Source organism: Leptosomus discolor, chromosome 2 (genome assembly GCF_034619465.1).
Source record: "Leptosomus discolor isolate bLepDis1 chromosome 2, bLepDis1.hap2, whole genome shotgun sequence".
NCBI lineage: Eukaryota > Metazoa > Chordata > Aves > Leptosomiformes > Leptosomidae > Leptosomus > Leptosomus discolor.
The window spans coordinates 52,355,886-52,374,976 of record NC_141392.1 but is presented as its reverse complement, the minus strand read 5'-3'; the positions used below and the strand labels follow the sequence as shown (position 1 = coordinate 52,374,976).

Genomic DNA, 19,091 nt, shown 5'->3' with positions numbered 1-19,091 from the left:
CCAAGTGAATGTCCTGAGGTGCTTCTAAAATAGTGTCTAGGTGCTTGGGTACGTAATGGTGCATAGCTAGCACTTTCATGTCATTTGGGAGCTATATATGTAAGGCATTAAACCAGCAAGATCACTCATTTGAAACTCGCTGAAAAGGCTAGTTTAGCTGTATACTCCCACTGTGTTTTTTACTCTGCAGTTAAATATGTGTTTTGTGCCTCTATTAAGGGTTTAATACTTTTAGTGTTAGTGGCAGGTCTAGTCTTTTAAAAATCCTACTAAACTGAAACTTCTTGCTGACAGCTTTGAATAAGATGGTTTATAAGAAACAAAGGAGGGGGAGAAACCTTCCTTGTGAGAGGGGTTACCCGTTATTTGGTATAATTTTGGTGTGGGGTGGTGGGGACACACACATGATGACATGGGTCTAACTTTGCACACTTCTAGAAGTTCTCAAAGCCCTAGGTGTCCAGCAGCTTTACTAGCAACTGGTAACTAGCTGCAGGTGCTTTGGCAAGAAGGATGAATTTGCTGTCCAAACCAGGGCAGCATGAACTATCTCAAGCACTTCAGGTTTGATCTTGTCAGTTTCACATTTTAATGTAACTGGTTTTAAAGCTGTTTTTAGAAAAGGGTAAAGCAATGAATGGTAAGTGGGCACACAGATAAAATGGCAAGATACTTCAGGTAGAGCAGGGCTTAGAAACTGAGTCTTATATTCTGTTTCCTATGTTCTATAACAGGAAGATCAAGTGGAGAGACCAGAAACTGCCCTGCTGGCAGTGCTGCTTGCTTGTTACACGAAGGTCAGGCGTATGATGTTGGCCATCCACAGGAACAGCTGAAACTTCATGACAAAGACAGGCATGTAATTTTTGTGGTGATACTTCTATGAACACTTGTCAGTCGTCTAGGCTGGAAAAAGTAGTCTTGGCAACAGATGAGCCTTCTAAAACTTAACATCAATACCACTTCAATTTTGAAGCATTGGCAGAAAAAAATTCTTCAAATACTGGCAGGGCAGAGTCTTTATCAGGCATCCTGCTGCACTGCCATAACAGATCAAATTTTCTTCATTGTGAGACGCTCCGTTTTACAGAATTGCAAAACTCTTAAAAGGGAGGGATGATTGTTGCTCTCTGTCTACAAGCAGAAGAGTGAGATTTGACCCCATCTACCTACTGTCTGGGGACCCACCGGGTAAATGCACTTGGTGCTCTATGGGTTTACGCATTGTATTTGGCACACTCTACTGCCCAGGGGTATTTTTAAAGTTGAGAATAGGGCCAGATGTTGCCCTTCTGTATTTTTACCTTAATGAGTTCTTAATAGAAGAAATAGGTAAGCAATGCAAGGCTTGTTGTTCCTGTTGGTGGCAGAGCTGGGACTAGGAGAAACTGTTTCCTTAATGCTGCCTCTGTTCTGTTTGCCTTCTGTGCCGGAAGTATAGCTTGAAAGAAAAAAAAAAAAAAAAGAACCACCCAAACAACCCAATGTAGCTCAGGGGACTTACTTACCGTGCTGATCGTTCTGAGTTTCAGGTCATCTGAGCCTGCTTACCTTGTCTGTAGGGTCAATAGTACCCTGTTGACTTCTTTAGCACTCCTTTTATCTCTGGTGCAAGCTGAAGAAAACAAGCAGAATAAACCAGGTTAACAACAGGGCCACCAAAGGTTCTAGCCTGTCAGTGATAAAGTTGAGGGGTTTCTTTTAGTTTACAAATGAAGTTGTTAGTCCTTCATTGCAGGGCCTTGCCCCAGCATGAGACAAGTGGCTGAGGTGTTCTATACCAGGGCAGAAGCATAGATCTGAGGAAGCAGAAGCTTGTTCTCATATTAAGGTGCAACTAGTACTCTATGAAAAGTGCTTGGCAAGAAACCTTTATCTTATCCCTGCTAGGATTGAAGAGCTCTTCATTGTTTGGGGAAAATTCATTGTATGTGCTTGATCAGAATAGGGTGTCCTGAGAAAGAAGCAAGATGATTGTATATCTGTGTCCTGAAGTATAGAGAGGCCAGTTAGAGGTGTGGCTAACCTAAAACCAGGCTGTCAGGCCTCTGCGAGCTGTTGTCTTCTGCCTGTTAGACTGCATAGAACTGTAATGCTTAGTTGGGAAGTTGCCTTGATCTTGTTCTCTCATCCAAGTCACGTTGCCACTTGTCTCTCTCTGTCAGATAGTTAGCATGTTTTATTCTCTTACTCTTGCCTCGTCTGATCCCGGTTGCCTTGCTCCTGTCAGTTTGCTAATGAGTTGATCTTGCTCTTAATTGTGGGGGCAGAATGGAAAGAGATTATACATACAGAGGTGATAAGACATGAGTGGTTATTACTTCCAAAAGTTGTAAGAGTGTTTATCACATCTGTTATCCAGCAGTTTAAAAACAAAGCTGAGAGTGGTCTTGTGACATTCAGCCAAGTTCTTGCTACAATACAGTTTACAAGGCATTCAGCAGAGTCTTAACTGGGGTGCAAGAGGATGCTGTGTTAAGTACTTTTTCTGGGACTGTTTTAATCTTTATTTTAGTTAACTGTAAGGTTAAAGGAATAAAGACCTCCATAAAAGTTGCTTTCAGAAGCAGGGCTACTTTGGTATATTCTGCCTGGGTGTTTAGCAAAGACTGGATGTTCTTTCAAGGATATCCTTCTGTACAGTGCACGGTGTCTTAATTGTATTTTTGGTTTGCCATTCTCTGTTTCTAGGCTGATACTGAGTTATGAAAGAATATATAGCGATGAAGAAAAGCCAGACTTCTGCCTAGGCCATAACCCAGCAGTGACGATCACTTTTGTTTGCCCATCAAGGAGGGGAGAAGAGGTAACTTCATTGTTTTAGTTTGCGTTAAATGGATTCTCTGTATCTTTCGCTCCATTATGTTTCGTTTTTGTTCAGGGCTGAAGAGAACGGAGATTACCCTGACTTGCAGCTTGCAAAGAGTACGAGATGCTAAATATACACTTCAAAAAGTCTTCTAGAACTTAAGAAATAAACAAGAACTTGAATAAAATTTCCGCAGGGGTGTGTTCTTTCTTGTCTTGGTGATTTTGGTTGTCCTTTTCTGGGTTCAAAGCTTTCCTCTGAGAATAGGATGGAGTTAGTATAGTGTTAGGCCTTGGCACAGAGCTTTGCTTGTTAATGAGTACTCTTCCATCATCAGTCAGGCTGGGCATGCTTATAGTTGTTGTCTGTAACTTGTTTCTGTATTAATCTGGTGTTCCTCAAGAAAGAAATAACTAGCACAAGTCCCACTTACTAAGCAGGCTTTGAACTCCTTTTAACTTAAATTCTTCAGCGTTAAGCAGCAACTCAGTTTTTGCAGGACACGGTTTTACCTAGCTTCAGTGCAGTATGATGATCTCTCTGATGTGATGCTGGGGTAATCTTGGCAACACACACCCCTTGAATTTGGCCAGAGTGTCTATTATGATGCTTTTAGTTGTAGGTTGGTGAAGGAGGAACTCTGGCTAATTTTTGGTTTAATGTTTTGTCCCTCATCTGACCTAGACAGGTACCATACTTCACCCTCATTGCCGCAGAATCAAGCCATAGGGCTTTCTCTACTGTCACTTTGTGATGCCTCACTGCAGCTATGTATGCTTGTAGTATGAGTAGTATTAATCATGTTACTTGTGCCTGTAACGTACCTGATACTTACGTGTGTATCTGCCAGTTGTTTTAGTAGATGGCGGAAATACAGATTTATGAAACAAAGTGGTTTTCTAACTGTTTCACTTTGAAGTGAGGAAAACAAAGGCTACCCCTTCTTCCAGAGATGCAAAAATATTTTACTACAGAAAACACATCTGATGGAGGCGTTGACTAAAGAATTCTCGAACGTCTTTCAGTCTTGATTTGGACTGAGGGAATCAAAGTTGCTGAAACGCTAGCGTCTAAGAGACTGCTTTGCCCTCAGAGGATGTGTGATCTCTGCTCCCCTCTTTGAGGACTGTGCTGAGGCAAACACAATCCAAGCTGTGCTTAGCAATTTGGGCTTGCATATCTCTGCTTTTGTCAATGTATTAAGGAAAAGTGGTTTTTAATGTACTATTACTTCTGCCGTCCTCTGTTTAGACTTCTAGTAGTTTGCCACATCATTAATAAGAGCTGTTTTATTTCTTCTCAACACCTATTTCTGAGAGGCCAGAGATGATGTTTGTACCTCTAAAGCAATTTACAGATGAAGTTATGTCATTACCAACGCTAAAGGAATGTGATACTGTTGCTTGAAAGATTATATTTCAAATAGGTCTCTATTTGTAATTTAAATTCTGTTCACTTCTGTATCAGAGTGCAGGTCCCAAACTCACAGCAAAAACAAATTGCCGGTATGAAATTGAGTGGGTTACTGAGTATGCCTGTCACAGGGATTACCTGGAGAGTAAGAGCTGTCTTCTGACTAATGAACAACATGATATCTCCATTGATTTAAGACCACTTACTCAATTTACAGGTAAGCTCACTATTTTTCTTTCATGTTTGTGGCGTTACTAGCCAGTTTTCCGGTTCCATGTTTGGATATAGGAAAAATGTTTGGGTTTTTACATCTGTTTTGCTTGTGTTAGAACAATTCTCCTTTTGTTATTCATTCAGATTATGTCACACCATATTTAGCCAAAGATGACAAAGAGGAGTATTACTATTACTTGAACATATGTGGGAAAACCACTGCAGGAAACTGCAAGGACATCACGGGATACGTTTCATCTTGCCAAGTAAAATCTTCAAATAACCAGCAAAAAGTGGCAGGACGATTTGAAAACCAAACCCTAAGGTGTGTAAAGGCTCTTTAGCCCTGTTAACTGGTCTGATTGATTGATCTTTGTTCGCTACTTTGATGTCCTTATTTGTCCTCTAAGTAATATTTGATACAAGATGCAAGTATTTTTGCTCAGTTTTTTTGTAGAAAAACTTTAACAGTATACCAGGATAGCATTAGTAAACAAAGGAGCAGGCGAGGTTGGTAGAGGCTGTGGCATAGACAGGGAAGAAACTTTCACCGACTTTGATGTCAGAATTGCAGATTGTGCTGTGCTGCCTCTTGCTCTCCTTGAGTTTTGCATGTAAAGTGGCATCAGGATCGGATGCTTTAGAAGCTGTCCTCAACAAGAGGGCATCTCTGCTTCCTTTGCAAGAGCATGCATTAATCATATCCAAGACTACTGAGGTCCAGGATTTTGTACATTTTTTTTTTTCCTCCCAAGACCGTCAGGATTTCCAAGTGGCATATGGGGATAATAGTTTGCATGAAATTGCGAAGTAGAGATTGTTCATCTAGGTATGGTATTTCATTCTGTCAGTAAGCATGACAGACTTGTCAGAGTGATCTCCCAGGAAGTATGACTTCCTCCACCTGCAAAAATAGCCATGCAATAAACTAATGGAACAGGTATTCCACCACAGCTCAAATAGCTTTAGAGTGTTCTTTAAACTCTATACAAAATTGTGAAAAGTAACCAGAAAAATCAGTGGATCAAGCTTTTGTTGCAGTAGAAATGTCAGTATTAATGTTGAACGAGCATTTGTTTTCCCTTTGAGTGAGACAATAAATAGTATGGTTTCTGTTATGTGAAGAACACTGTGATTGTGTGTGATCCCATGTTTCTGTCTAAAACTGACTTCTTACTCAGATACTCTGATGGGGATCTCACTTTAATTTATCCGAATGGGGATGCATGTAGTTCCGGCTTTCAGAGAATGACCGTCATAAACTTTGAGTGCAATGAAACAGCAGGTGAGTTTAAAAGCTGTGATGACTCAGGGTTTGACTTCACTGCTTGCTAGTAGACCTTACGTTCAAAGGAATGCATGCTTTGAGCCACAGCTAACATAAGGAGTGAATAGTTAGAATAAGCACTAATTTCTGTGTCTGGCAGGATTGTTTTATGCTGTGTAGTAGCACTGCTATTCTGAATTTATACTGATGATCAAGAATATTGAGGTATAGAAGAGCCTTGTTTCTTAGCCAACAGTAAAAAAAAAAAAATCAACCAACCAACCAAAACCACAAATGCAAGTCCTGTGCAGCTAAAGGATTTTTATCTTCCTTGTTCATTGTTAGTCTTCAAGTCTCCTTGCTTTTCCCCCCTTCCTCCACTGGAAACCTAACATCTATTTATCCACCTTCAATGTTAAGGTAATGATGGTAGAGGAACTCCTGTGTTTACTGGTGAAGTGGACTGCACCTATTTTTTCACTTGGGATACAAAATATGCATGTATTAAAGAGAAAGAAGATCTCCTTTGCAGAGTTGCTGACAAGAGAAAACACTATGACTTGTCACCTCTCATCCGCAGTTCAGGTATGGCAATGAAAACTAGCTTTCAGTTACTTTTGCCCTGAATTTACATTCTATCTCTAGTGCAATTCTTTAGCTGAACATTAATCAGCTTTTGCTTTTCTTAATGAGTTTCTGGGGTACTGGCATTCACTTCCTTTGTCCCAAAAGGAGTGAGTGCGTTATGAAAGCAGCTGTATCCATGACTACCTTGGTAGTTGTTATCATAAGTGTTTTTAAATGTGGGTCCTTTTTTGTGATAAAAGGCAATTTGTCAAGGAGAGGCTAGAACAGTTAAGCCTGATGACTTGTTCTTAACACCCCCCTTTATTTCAGAGTTAGCCCAGAACTGGGAAGCTGTGGACAGTAGCTTTTCGGAGGTAGGGAAGAAACATTATTACATCAATGTCTGCCATAAAGTGTGGAAGAGAGGAGGAGCTTCCAGCTGCCCAGATGCTGCTGCTGTTTGCTCTGTAGGTGAGTCTTTTTGAGTTATGTGTGGGTTTTTTCTTTTTTTTTGCGGGGGGGGTGGGGTGGTGGTGTGTGTCATGTGGTTTTGTGTGGGGTGTTTTTTTTTTGTTGTTAAGGCACTGAAGGCTTGGCACTTTCTCTGCAAATGGAGTTGGCTGCCCTAAGTGCCTTCAGTTATTTGAGGAAACAGAAGTTAGGAGCTCGTTTCTCTTGTGCTCCCAAAGACGCTAGAAGAAATGATGCAAGTAGCCTTTTATAACTAAAGAACTCCAGGCTTTGTAGCACGGTTTTGGTGAAGTAAAACCAAACTCCTAGTGATAGGCTTTCTTAAGACTTTTTCCATTTGGCTAGTTAATATTATCTCAGTAGTGTAAACTTCACTTCCTTCCAGGGAAACAAGTAATTTATTTACTGTCTTTACAGATAAACAAAACAAGAGTAAGAATCTTGGAACGTTTTTGTCTTCTCCTAAAAAGGTTGGAGAAAATATTCAACTTACCTATTCAAATGGAGACCACTGTGGTGTTAACAAAAAAATCAAAACTGTCATCACTCTAGTGTGCAGACCAGGTGAGAATATTCACACCTTGTTCTCTGATCCAGTTAAAAACTGGAGGTCATTTAATATGCCCAGACATGACTGCTAAATATTAGCGTGTGTGTTTGTCTTGTATTTCCTTCTATGCAAAAGCTGAGGCATTGTGTTTTGTTTACTAGTATGATAGCAATGTAATTGCAGGTATTAAGCTCTGTTCACCTTGTATACAAGTGCTCTTTAAAGACCCTTGAGTAAGTCTCTTGAACTAAGATTCTCCCAAACACGATGAAAGTATGTGTAAGTGTTTAAGTCCCCAAATACCTGGAAGTTACACAAAGCGCTTTCTTTCCATAGATTGTCTTGATGGGAAAGAATGGTTCTGAACTGAGATCAGATACTTTAATCTTCTCTTCCAATAAGGGTGTTCTGTGCTTAAAGTGCTTGCCATTTACAAAAAGCAGAAGCATTAGCAGAAGTTGTTAATGTTGTTCATCTACACATAATAGCCCATTAGTTTAACCATCTGGCAGGGAAAAAGAAAAACTGTGTTCCTCTACCTCAGTTTGAGGAAGCTGAATCATCCAAGTGTGCTGGCTGTTAGGATCAGGTTATGCGTTACTTCCTAATAAAGCTATTGTGTTGTAGCAAAACCCCAGGTTTTTGTATCAAAGCAAACATTTTTTTCCAAAGAGTTGGGAGCAGACTGAGCAGTATTCTTGGGAGGAGGATGCAAAGAATTTGTGCAAGGAATTTTTGGTTCTATTTAGTCCTTATTTTCAGAGGAGAGGTACTTTAACAGTTAATCTTGGTCTGCTGTCGGGGAGGAGTTTGTATTCCTAACCTTAAATTCCTGGTTCCTTTTGGCAGCCTGACTGTCTATATGTGTAACACATTGCTCTTATGATACCAGGTGATCTAGAAAGTGCTCCAATCTTGATGTCTGAAGGTGTATGTTCATATGCATTTGACTGGTATACTGCTGCTGCATGTGTCCTGTCGAAAACAGAAGGAGATAACTGTCAGGTCTCTGATCCTCAGGCAGGTATGTATTTATGTTTAGCAAATGGAAAGGTCGTGAGGGAGAGAACTTGTGTCACAGCACTGAGTCCTTTTGATGCACAAGAGTAAAGCAAATTCTGCTCAAGTCTAAGTACCCCCAACATCAGAGCACAGCAGTTTTAAGCACATACATATGGAAGATTAGAACAGCACAGGCATGATGTTCTGCTAGTGTGCATGTAGGAAAATAAGTGTAAAGTGTATTTTACTGTAGTAAATCTCTCTGTATAAGAAAACGTACTTTTAATATGTCCATGTTGTTTCTGGAACAATAATTAAATGGAAGATTTGTTTGGGGGGTGGTGAACTAGCTGTGAGAGGTGGCAGGAAAAAATTGAACTGATAAAGTTTATTCCTTCCCGATTAGGCTTCTCTTTTGATTTATCACCTCTGGCCAAGAAAAATGGGCACTATGTAGTTAATACTACTGAATACTTGTTTTACATAAACATCTGTGGCAGTGTGCCGGATGAGTTATGTGGCACAAAATCAGCAGCATGCCAAGTGACGCAGAGGTGAGTAACTCTAGTTCTCTTGTCTGTAATAGAAGGTCACTTGTAGCATGATGTGTTGTCTGTATGCAGCAATGAACAATTTGCATCTAAATAATTACTATGCTGCCTGTAATAGATTCAGGTAACTTGCATGCAAAATAATATTTGGTAGTGCAGTAATTATGCTGCCAACTGTTTCAAGCAAAGTGCACACACATGCAATCTTGCTTACAGCTAGCTTTTGAGATTGAATGTGTCCATTGCTCCCCTATATGTTTCCCATAGGGAGTGTAAGCTGTAGATTTAACTGCTGTAGCTGTATTAAGCCAACCTCCAATTTGGAATCAGGGTCATCTGGATTCCAAGAGCTGGCCTAAAGAAGGACTGCTGCACTCAGGATGAGTAGTGGCTGCCTTATGCGGAGGTGGAGCCCAGAGCTTGCGTGTTGTGCTGTATTTCCATTACTAAAAGTGCTCCGCAGGCACAGTCCCAGTGTGTACCACTACTGACAGCATTATTGCTGTTGTCTTCTACAAGCTATGTTTGGGACGGTATCTGTACACTTCAGGTTCCAGGTCAGCCTATTGCCAAAGATGTGGTATGGTACAAGCGCAAGCAACTGTACTTGAGTTGGCTCTGAGTTACCCTCCAAACAGGGAGAGTTCATTGCAGATGCTAAAAACATTCTTCAGGGGAAGGTGGTCAGGCTAGATGTGATAGAGCCAGTGTTAAGTCAGGGCAAGGCTGGTCCCGAGCTAAGAGGGCATACGAAGGCAGTTTTGTTCCCTGAGTGAGAATACTTGCTGTTGTGCAGTGCTAGGTCTTCACTGTCCGCATGTATTTGCATGGAACCAGTCTGAGCTCAGCATTAGGGTGCCCGCTATTTGAAGTCTACTCTGGAGAATGGGAAGTTGATATTTCTGACAGTCTTCTAGAGAAGAGAGTGTTAAACTTTTCTAGATATCTAAGCAAGGTACAACTTCCTTTCCTTTTCAGAGAAGGACACCTGTTCCTGTTTTAAGTTTCCTTTTGTCAGCGTTCTATTCATCCTAGCTCGCTTACTAGTCAACCTTATTTAGTTATTTTGTTTTATTATGGTGCCTTCTATAAACTTACCTGTGTGCTTACTACTTGTAAGACTTTTCTTAAACACAGAATTAATTTTGCATTCTGTTCAGTGTCAAAGCCCACTTTTTCTTTTCTAGTAAGGATCAGTTTTGGAGTCTTGGACTGCCCAGTTCCAAACTTTCATATTATGATGGTCTGATTCAGTTGACCTACAAAAACGGTACAGCATACAATGATGAGAAGAAAACACAGCGATCTACCCTTATAACTTTCCTGTGTGACCGTCAGGCTGGAATAGGTCAGCCGGAATATCAGGTAAGAAATTCTGTATGAAGAGTGGAAGGATCTCAATCTCAAAATCCTCATGATAATTGCTGCCAGGCCAGTGCAAGCAGAGATTCATGGATGGAAATATCCAGTATCCATAAAGCAGACTAAGAGAATTAGTTATTTCTCTTGGTAGATCTGCCTCTTGTTGTAGCCATAAAGCTTGTCTTGACCACTGAGCAGTAAGCCATTCACCTGGATTCAGGTTCTTGCTTCAGTATTCACTAGTCTCTGGGCCGTGTAATTACTAGTGCTTTTGATCATCTTGTATTTCTTGCTAAAAAACCCAAACTGGTTGAGAAGTAACAAGTGGTAGGACTGTCTGTCCTGTAACACAGCAGACAGCAGTTACATTGCTCTACTTGCTGTGGTTCTGTTATTTTTGGAAAGATTATTTTTGGTGACACAACAAATAACAAGGTCTACAGCAAAACAGATCTACACAAATCAGTCTGAGAAGTTATATTCTAAAATCAAGGGGAAGTAAAAAGCTTACCATGTAAAGGAGTGTCTGTGAGTCACAAAATATTCTGTGTGGAAAGCCTCACTGACCTATTCTGCTGTTTTTCAGATAGAAGATAACTATACCTACAACTTCAGGTGGTACACTGAATATGCTTGTCCTGAAATGCCACTGGAATGTGTTGTGACTGATCCCAAAACCATGGACCAATATGACTTGTCAAGGTAGGAAAGTACCGTGTACAACATAACTTGGCTATTCTAGTTTAGTGTTCTGTCTGATAAAAGCTCTGGATGAAGTTGGTTTCCTGTGTATGCAGCACTAGAAACTTCATCTGTTGTGATAATTGTAAGTACAAGTGTCTTGAAATGAAGACAGTATTTCCCTCTAGTATACTGACTTGCCTCCTAAGATACACGTTGACGTTCTGGGATAGTTTCGCTTAATAAAACTTATTACATTGTCAACTGTTTTCTGTTTCCTATGAGTATTCTTTTTAATTGTTAATACTTAAAAATGAGAGGGAAAAAGTTATTTTGAAATGTCTTATGGTTGCTTTGTTTCTTGAGACTGACAGAGAAAGCTAGAGAGAATCTGTGAAGAGTATGTGTTCTTAGCGTAGAACTTTCTCTTCCTGCTCAGCTTAGCAAAATCTGAGAAGAGAGGTGAAAACTGGTATTCCGTGGATAATTCAAAACTAAGTGAGCGCAAGAAGTACTACATAAACGTCTGTCGACCACTGATTGCTGTCCCAGGATGCGACCGGCGAGCATCTGTCTGTCAGATGGAATATCAGCATGATCATGTGAGTAGCCTTTCTATCCCAGCTGGTTTTTCAAGTGAGGGAGACTAAAGGGTATGCAAGATAGGCACGTGAATTTTAGCTTCTTTGTGCAAAATGGTGTTCTGTGTATCCATAATGTTGGCATAATCGCTGCATAATGGTAGACCTCCCGTCCATCTCTTCAAAGATCAAAGCTTTAACTTTTATAAATGTACCAATGTCATGTTTGACCTGCATGATTCTTTGTTCTGTATTGCAGACAAACTGCATGTTTTCTGTGTTGACTGCTGCAGTCTCAGAGATTGCTAGTGTTGCTTTAGGAACAGGCTGCTCTCCTGGATGTTCTGTCTTGCTTCTGGCTTGTTTTAGATTGAACTGCGGAAGAAATGTGGTTTAAAGTTTCTTTGTCAGTCCTCTCTGAGCTCTCTTTGGCTTTGGGGAGTAGACAGGCAGATGGGCTTCTACTTCTGTATTTCCCTGAAGAGTAAGAATTTATCGTGGGACTTATCATGTCCATGCTGACAGCCTGGTTGGACACTTTGCCCAAGGCCTGGCTTCAGTGCTTCTCAAAGCTGTAGGGGAAGTTGAACTGGAGGCTCACCAACCTGTCCTAATTCCTTCTGTAAAATGGAGAGAACACCTTGCCTCCATATGTTTGACGAGGATGTCTGAGTGACTGAATCTGTACGTTGCCATCATGGCACTTGAGCTAAATATTACTACATTCCCTGTGCTTGCATTAGTCCTTGTTGTGTAAGGCTACTTACTTTACAGTGGAGACACATTAGGCCTTCTTCACGTCATTGATGAAGACACCGGAGTAAAAAGTGAGCACATTGGGTCAACCTAAATGCAATGTTGTTAAAAAAAAAAAAAAAAAAACAAAAAAGTGGAAGTCTTCATGGACAGAGTTGCTTTGGCATTATATTATTCTGTTTGTTGTTGTTGCTGAGTTAAAATGATTTCTTAAAAACAAAAAACACCAATTATCTTGCAGAAGTGAAGATTGATTTGGACCTTGGTAGTAGCACTTACTGATGTTCTAATGCTCAGTTTCTGCTAGTGCTTTTTGGGCTTTGCAAAGCATGGTAGATCCCTAAGATCAATTCTAAGAATGCCTGGAGTCTTCCATACACTGTTTTTTAAAGAGCTGTACAAATTAAATCCTACTTACTGCACATGAGGCATAGGCCTCCCTAAATTCCTAAGCTGTGTAGCTGCTGAGATGAGGATGGCTGTTGTGAGGCACTGCAGGCACCTTAGTGTACTAAAAATAAAAGCAAAAAACCCCAAACCATGCCTGCTTGTGGAGCTTGTCTGTTAAATATGTGAAACTTAAGTACAGAATGGGGGAGAAATGTAAGGGGATCTCTACAGCTCTGTTATCTTCAAAGCTCTCAAGATAACTTTCTGTGTACAAGATTACTGTGATAGGTATTTTCTTCTTTTTGGCCATATCTGTAACTCTTCACTTGAGTTTAGAATTGCTGACACGTGTTTGTTTATTTCTAGGCTTCTTACTCTGAAGTCACCTCTATTAGTAATCTTGGTGTTGCCAGCAAAGAACTGGTAGTTGAAAGACCTGGACACGTTTTTCTAACCTATGCAAATGGCTCTGTGTGCATCAATGCTGATGGAAAGAAAACTACTTATACCACCACCATCCACTTCATCTGTTCCAGGGGCACTCTTGTAAGGACAAATGTTCTTTAAGTTGTTGCTTTGTCATAGTAGGTTTTCCATCATATGCGAAGCTACGTGAAAATGTGTAGTGTATAGGAGATCCATGACAAGGGAGACTTCTTGAGCACTTAAAATAGAGATGTAAAAACAAAGGTGACTTAGATGCTAGAGAAGCGTGAGTCTCAAGAGTATTTTACCATAAGCCAGAACTAGTTAAAAACTAGCAGCCTCAGTGGACAGTGATAGTTCAGACTAGTCTAATTAGCGTGAAAAATTAATGGGGACTTAAGACTGAGAAGTCATACATGCAAAAACTGCAGACCCTCTTAAGAGGAAGACTATTGTAAAGTGCATCTTCAGGCTTAGGTTTTGCATCCTCTGTAGCTTATTGATTCTAGATGAGTTCTTAAATCTGTAAAGCTTTTGCTAATACAACCCTACATACTGAAGTTTAAACAAAGGGGATCGTTACACTGGAGATTGCCTAGGCTTGTTCTTGCTGGTTTTTGAAGCTGCAAGTCTTACTCCCCTCACTCACATGATCTTCAGCCCAAGAGGTACGGTGGGAGTCTGTGAGTTGGAGCAGTTATGAACTGCTTTGCTTTTGCCTGAAAACCCTGAAGTATGTATGATTAATACTCCTGTTACCTTGTTACCTCAGCTAAGAGTTTTGTGTTGCTTGGTTTGGTGTGTTGTGGTTTTGGTTTGGGTTGTTTTTTGTTTGTTTGGTTTTGTTTTTTTTTTTTTTAATATATATAGTGGACTATGCGTTATACCCCAAAACTCTTCAAGGCTTAGACTGAGGCAAGGTCTGAGTATGCATGTATAGATTCAGTATTGAATTTAATCTGAATATTTGGATGTCAGATTCAGTTCTTTGCTAAAGCTTAATGACATGCTAGACAAAGTTTTCAGCAGTGACCTTCAAAATAAGTAGGGGAGAGGGAAGCAGGGTGGGAGTTGTGTGCATTTGTAGTGAGGTCTGTTAGAAGAACCTGACAGTTTCTCATAAAGCTGAATCTCGAAACATGGGAAGGTATTGGCTGTTACACTTATTCTGGTCTTTTCTCTGCAATCTGTTTCCAGAGTAGCAGCCCACGGTTTATAGCTATTCAGGAATGTGTGGTCACGTTCTTGTGGGAAACTGAGGCTGCTTGTCCAATCAAGGAAACAAAAGATGATTCTCAGGTGAGGAAGGGGTTGATAATTGTATTCATAGTCTCAAGTTGATCATGACAGAGTCTTGTGATATCTTACTGCTTTCTTGAAGTGTTCTTGAAATGCGTTAACTTCTGACCAAAGTATTCCAGTGCTCTCTCTTGAGAACAACTTGCTTGCTGTGGCACTGAATGTTTCATTCCCTTAGAAGGTTGCTAGTGAAACCTGACTTTGTATGTAAGGATGTATATTGTTCTTGTTTGTGTACAGATCATCAAATGAGCCTTTTTTTTTGTTTTGTTTTACACTGAGCTATATGGTTTCTTCTACTTTATATGTCTCAAAATAAACATGTTAGTCTGAAAACAGCCCTCAGTTAAAATTTCCTTGCTCTTAGCTAACCTGATAGATGTCATCTGTTAAATTACACTTTGATACTTTAGTATGTGGCTGAAGTCAATGGACAGCAGTGCAAAGAATTGAATGAAGTGTTGCTACTGCCAGAGCTGTATTCTGATTGTCCAGATGAAATTGTTGATTGGTAGGCAGGCTAGGAATATGTGTAAATCACTGCTTTGGCTCCTTAAACAAGTTAGGGGTAAAACTTAAACAGAGGAAATGCAGAAGGAGAAAATAATGGTGTTTTAATTTTTTTTTTTTTTCCTAGTCCTGCTCTGTGCGAGATCCAAACACTGGCTTTCTGTTCAATCTGCAGCCATTAGATTCTGGAAAAGGCTATATGGCTACTGGCATTGGGAAAACGTTCTTGGTAAGGATTCTGACTGTACAATCTGTTGTTTATGGATTCTGTTTTTACATTTTTCCAGTCTTGCTTGGTGAACAAAGTGGAGCTTTGACTCAGTTCTCTTATGGAATTTGAGTTGGCAAGAAAGTACTTTGCTTGAGGGGACAAATGGAAGATAACGTGATTCATGTTGAGTGGTCTTAAAAGCATCAAGCTTCTAGTTCTAAGCAAACATAAGGTAGCCGCACTTTCAAGGTGTGGTTTTCTGGTTAGGGACTCTGTTACATAATGCCAGTTTATCTGCTGGTGCTGAAGAAATGGACGGTGGAAGCCTAGAAAGGGATTTAATCTGTCCCTATCTATGTTCTTAATGCAATCTGCATGTATCAGTAGTCCTAGGCTGTCCACAGATACTACCATAGTGTTTTTTTGATTTAAGAATAAACTTGCTAAACCTCACCCTGTACTTCTAGTGGGGAGAATTTATGGACCCTGTAAGATGAAGATTAAGGGTACTGTTCCTATGTCATAGTTGGTTGTCTTGCAGTCTAGAAATGACAGACATTTCATGCTGTTTGAAATAGTTTTTGACAAGTGAGTTCTATTGATGTAGAAATGACTATGTGGACCTAATTTTTTTGATGCAGTTAATACTGTGTACACCCACATTTTTTCAAAAATTCTAGCTAAACATTTGTGGAACCATGCCAGATTGTGGTGAAATCAATGGCAAAACAGCTGCTGGATGTGAAGCAGAAAATCTGACATCAGTGAGACTGGTGGAATTGGACAAAACCCTGTATCTGTCTGGTGAAGGGTTTCTAACTCTCACCTACAGGGGTCCTCTTCATCTACAATCAGGTGAGTTCAGGAAATATGCAGTAGAGATGGATGCCGATATTTTACAAACATTCTGTGAATGGTCTTCATTTCTGACTTTGTTTGTGTACTAAAGTCTACTGGGCTTGGTTTTAGTCACTTAAATGAGCTAGTTCGTATGAAAATTGTAGGAGGAAATCAAATCCTGCAGGAAGGTAATGGCTCAGTTTTCAGTAATACATGTGCATTTCGAACTCCTGGAAACAGACTAAATAAAGTATAGGATTTTTTTTTTTTCTTTACTGAGTAGATGAAAACTTTTGTTCCTCACATGGAGAAATTGACAGTCAAATTGGGAAAACAAGCAAAACAAACTCTGGCTTTTTTACTAAGTGTAGTCATTGCTTTAAGCTTCAGCTTCATGAATAATGGTCTCTAAAGCTGTTTCATATGTGAAGGGTCATTTTTCAGTAGGCTTATTCTCTCTCAAATGGAATTTCTTGAGAAAGTGCTCTAGTACCTCATGTGCACCTGCTTCATTAATTTGTTTTGCAGGTAAGAATGATGAAAACCATGTATTTTACTTGTGGATTTTACATGCTTCCCAGCTGTACTGAAATTGACTTTTTGTAGAAAGGCATATGACACCTTAACAACAAAAAGGTTTTAGGAAAACAGGATTTTTGGATTCAGCAGTCTCAGATACTCCTGAATGTTTTTCCTCTGTACAAATTACTGTGGTGGTATCTTCTTATTTTCCTGGCCGTAATGTTTTCGTACGTAATATCCAATGAGAAACCACTGATTGGGCTCTCATATATTTTGCTTTAAGAGCTTGTACCATTTTGGTAACACTAGGATACACTGATGACAAATGTTACTGTCCCCCCATAATTCTACCGTTTCCTGTGGGCTGTGGAAGGGACTACTAAACAGAACTTAGCATATGCTGCTTAAATAGTATCAGTATTATTTGTTCTGCAGTCAGTATACTGAACTTACAAAGAAAACCCTCAAACCCAAAACTTTGTGTGGTGTAGTTTAGAGGTTACTGGTACAGCTGGCTTGGTGTTTTGTAGGTTTTCTGTTTCTTCAAATATATCGTGTCAAAGACCTCAAAAGCACAGTTCAATGAAGGTTATTATCGTCTTGAACTGTCTCAAGGCATTCTAGTCTTCCAGAATGGAGAGACAGTTGTGGCTGCTAGGCAATTTAGCAGAGATCTCTAAAGAAGGCTTGTGTATTTATAGCTAAAAACCCCAAACAATACAGTAGTATTTTCCTTGAAGCAGTTAGCAATAAGAAACTGTTAGAAAATTTTAAGGTCAGCTGTTAGCTTGAACTTAAATTCAAACCAAGTGAACCAGTAGCAGATAAGTGTTTCTTTTACAGGAACATCAGACACATTCACGGTGACTTTCATTTGTAATGATTCCTATCCTGGAGAGCTCAAGTTTGTGCGTGAAGAGATAAACAGTGTGCTGAACATCCATGATACTTTTTTTGAGTTTCACACAGCTCTGGCCTGTGCTCCTGCTCCTGTAGACTGCCAGGTTACAGGTAAGTACCTGGAATTTGGATGGTCTCTGTCCAACAAATGTCGGAAGGATTAACTGAACGGCAGACTTTTGCAGAGGAGGGCTTTAAGAATATTTATTGTGAAGACGTTTTTAAGACTTGAAGTCTTCATAGAAGTTGTAGAGAGGGAGAGGAGGTAAGTTGTTTGAAGCAGGCTTAACTTACAACGACAGGCAAGAAGCTGATGTGGAACATAGTGGTATACACAAGAGAGCTGATAATTACTTTCAAAACCTTTAATCCTTGTCATGACTGGATGCTGCTTCAGTCCAACTCTGAAGAAAAGGGATTAATGTAGTATCGACCTCTGAAAAAATGCACCTGTGAATTGTGGAGTAGTTACTCCTGGGAAGTAGCTGTCAAGGGAAGTCTGTTCTACATTTGGTGTAGTGATATTTTTTATGGAAACAGCCACTGAGAGAAGATACTATCTAATGTGATTCTGAAAATTACTTTGAGTTATGTGTATTCATCAGTGAAACTTGTATCATTTCAAAGCCAATACCCCTGCAAGTATCTAATAGGTTGTCTTTTCAGCTTACTGTACGTACCACATCTCTTTCAGATGCTGCTGGCAATGAGTATGACCTAAGTGACCTGAGCAAAGAGGGTGAACCATGGGTTGCTATAGACACTTCAGAGGAAGCAAAGAAGCGAACATTTTTCTTGAATGTCTGCAAGCCTTTGCCCTATGTGCCTGGATGCCCTGGTAAGCCATGTGGCAAGCATTTCTTCACTTGTGACTTCTGATGCAAGACCTTATATGCAGAATGCTATCCCTGATTATTTTAGTAGGATTTCTTGAATGCTGCCCACTTGATTACTGAGCTTGCATAGACCTGAGTGAGGTGTGTCAAGGGTGTAATAAACAGACTTTCTCAAACTGAGAGCAGTCTTAATGCTCGTCAGGACTCTTGCATTGAGATGTGTGGGTATGCATTTGGGAAAAATGCATTGAGGGCAGTATTTGACAGTATCCTTGATTTTATTTATTTATTTTTTTAAAAACAAAGGAAGGGAAGTTAAATGTCGAAGCCTCCTAACTGAATGAGGCCAGAATGAGAAACTTATGCCATGTCTTATTGCACTTCTAGACAGTTTGGTTTATTTAACTTGGTGCTGTAGCCTTCTGTCAGTCTGTGGGAGCAGGTAAGTTAGTGCAGTTTTAAAGATTTCAGTGAATGCAGGACAGTAACTTGTTCTATTCCTCAAAGGCTTTAGGCACACGATGTCTCTAGCCGTATTTACGAAAACATTTCTGTTGTGTTCTGCTTCAGGAGTTTGAGATGATGCTTGAAACTCTTAAAGGTACACCGTTGTGTTATTTTGTAGTAAAGTTAACTCGGTTGTCAAAGCTCTGAACTAAAATACAGGCTTTTTCTTTTTCCTGTAGGTGGTGCCATAGGATCTTGTGTGAAATATGCTGATAAAAACAAGAACCTTGGAGTCATTCAGATAAACCCACAGGCTGCTACTGATGGGTCATTAAGCATTACTTACTTGAATGGGGACACATGCAAAGATAAGCAACGTTATTCTACACGTATAATCTTCCAGTGTGATCAAACAATGGTAAGTTTTTGTGCTGATTGCTATTGAGAATTTTAGAGCTTGGACTTGCTATAACAAAATAGGCAGTGT

General features: G+C 39.9%; 1 protein-coding gene across 1 annotated transcript in view; it reads left to right on the top strand.

Moving 5' to 3' along the window:
• IGF2R (insulin like growth factor 2 receptor) overlaps positions 1-19,091 on the top strand; it is a 59,539-nt gene that overhangs the window by 16,840 nt on the left and 23,608 nt on the right. Inside the window, exons 6-25 of the mRNA XM_086460410.1 lie at positions 735-855; positions 2,692-2,806; positions 4,277-4,439; positions 4,580-4,760; positions 5,617-5,720; positions 6,123-6,287; positions 6,600-6,740; positions 7,158-7,304; positions 8,183-8,314; positions 8,699-8,846; positions 10,031-10,208; positions 10,792-10,907; positions 11,326-11,488; positions 12,980-13,159; positions 14,237-14,338; positions 14,976-15,077; positions 15,740-15,914; positions 17,265-17,432; positions 18,016-18,159; positions 18,844-19,022. Of these exons, the coding sequence (XP_086316536.1) occupies positions 735-855; positions 2,692-2,806; positions 4,277-4,439; positions 4,580-4,760; positions 5,617-5,720; positions 6,123-6,287; positions 6,600-6,740; positions 7,158-7,304; positions 8,183-8,314; positions 8,699-8,846; positions 10,031-10,208; positions 10,792-10,907; positions 11,326-11,488; positions 12,980-13,159; positions 14,237-14,338; positions 14,976-15,077; positions 15,740-15,914; positions 17,265-17,432; positions 18,016-18,159; positions 18,844-19,022 (2,924 nt within the window). The remainder of the gene's footprint in view (positions 1-734; positions 856-2,691; positions 2,807-4,276; positions 4,440-4,579; positions 4,761-5,616; positions 5,721-6,122; positions 6,288-6,599; positions 6,741-7,157; positions 7,305-8,182; positions 8,315-8,698; positions 8,847-10,030; positions 10,209-10,791; positions 10,908-11,325; positions 11,489-12,979; positions 13,160-14,236; positions 14,339-14,975; positions 15,078-15,739; positions 15,915-17,264; positions 17,433-18,015; positions 18,160-18,843; positions 19,023-19,091) is intronic.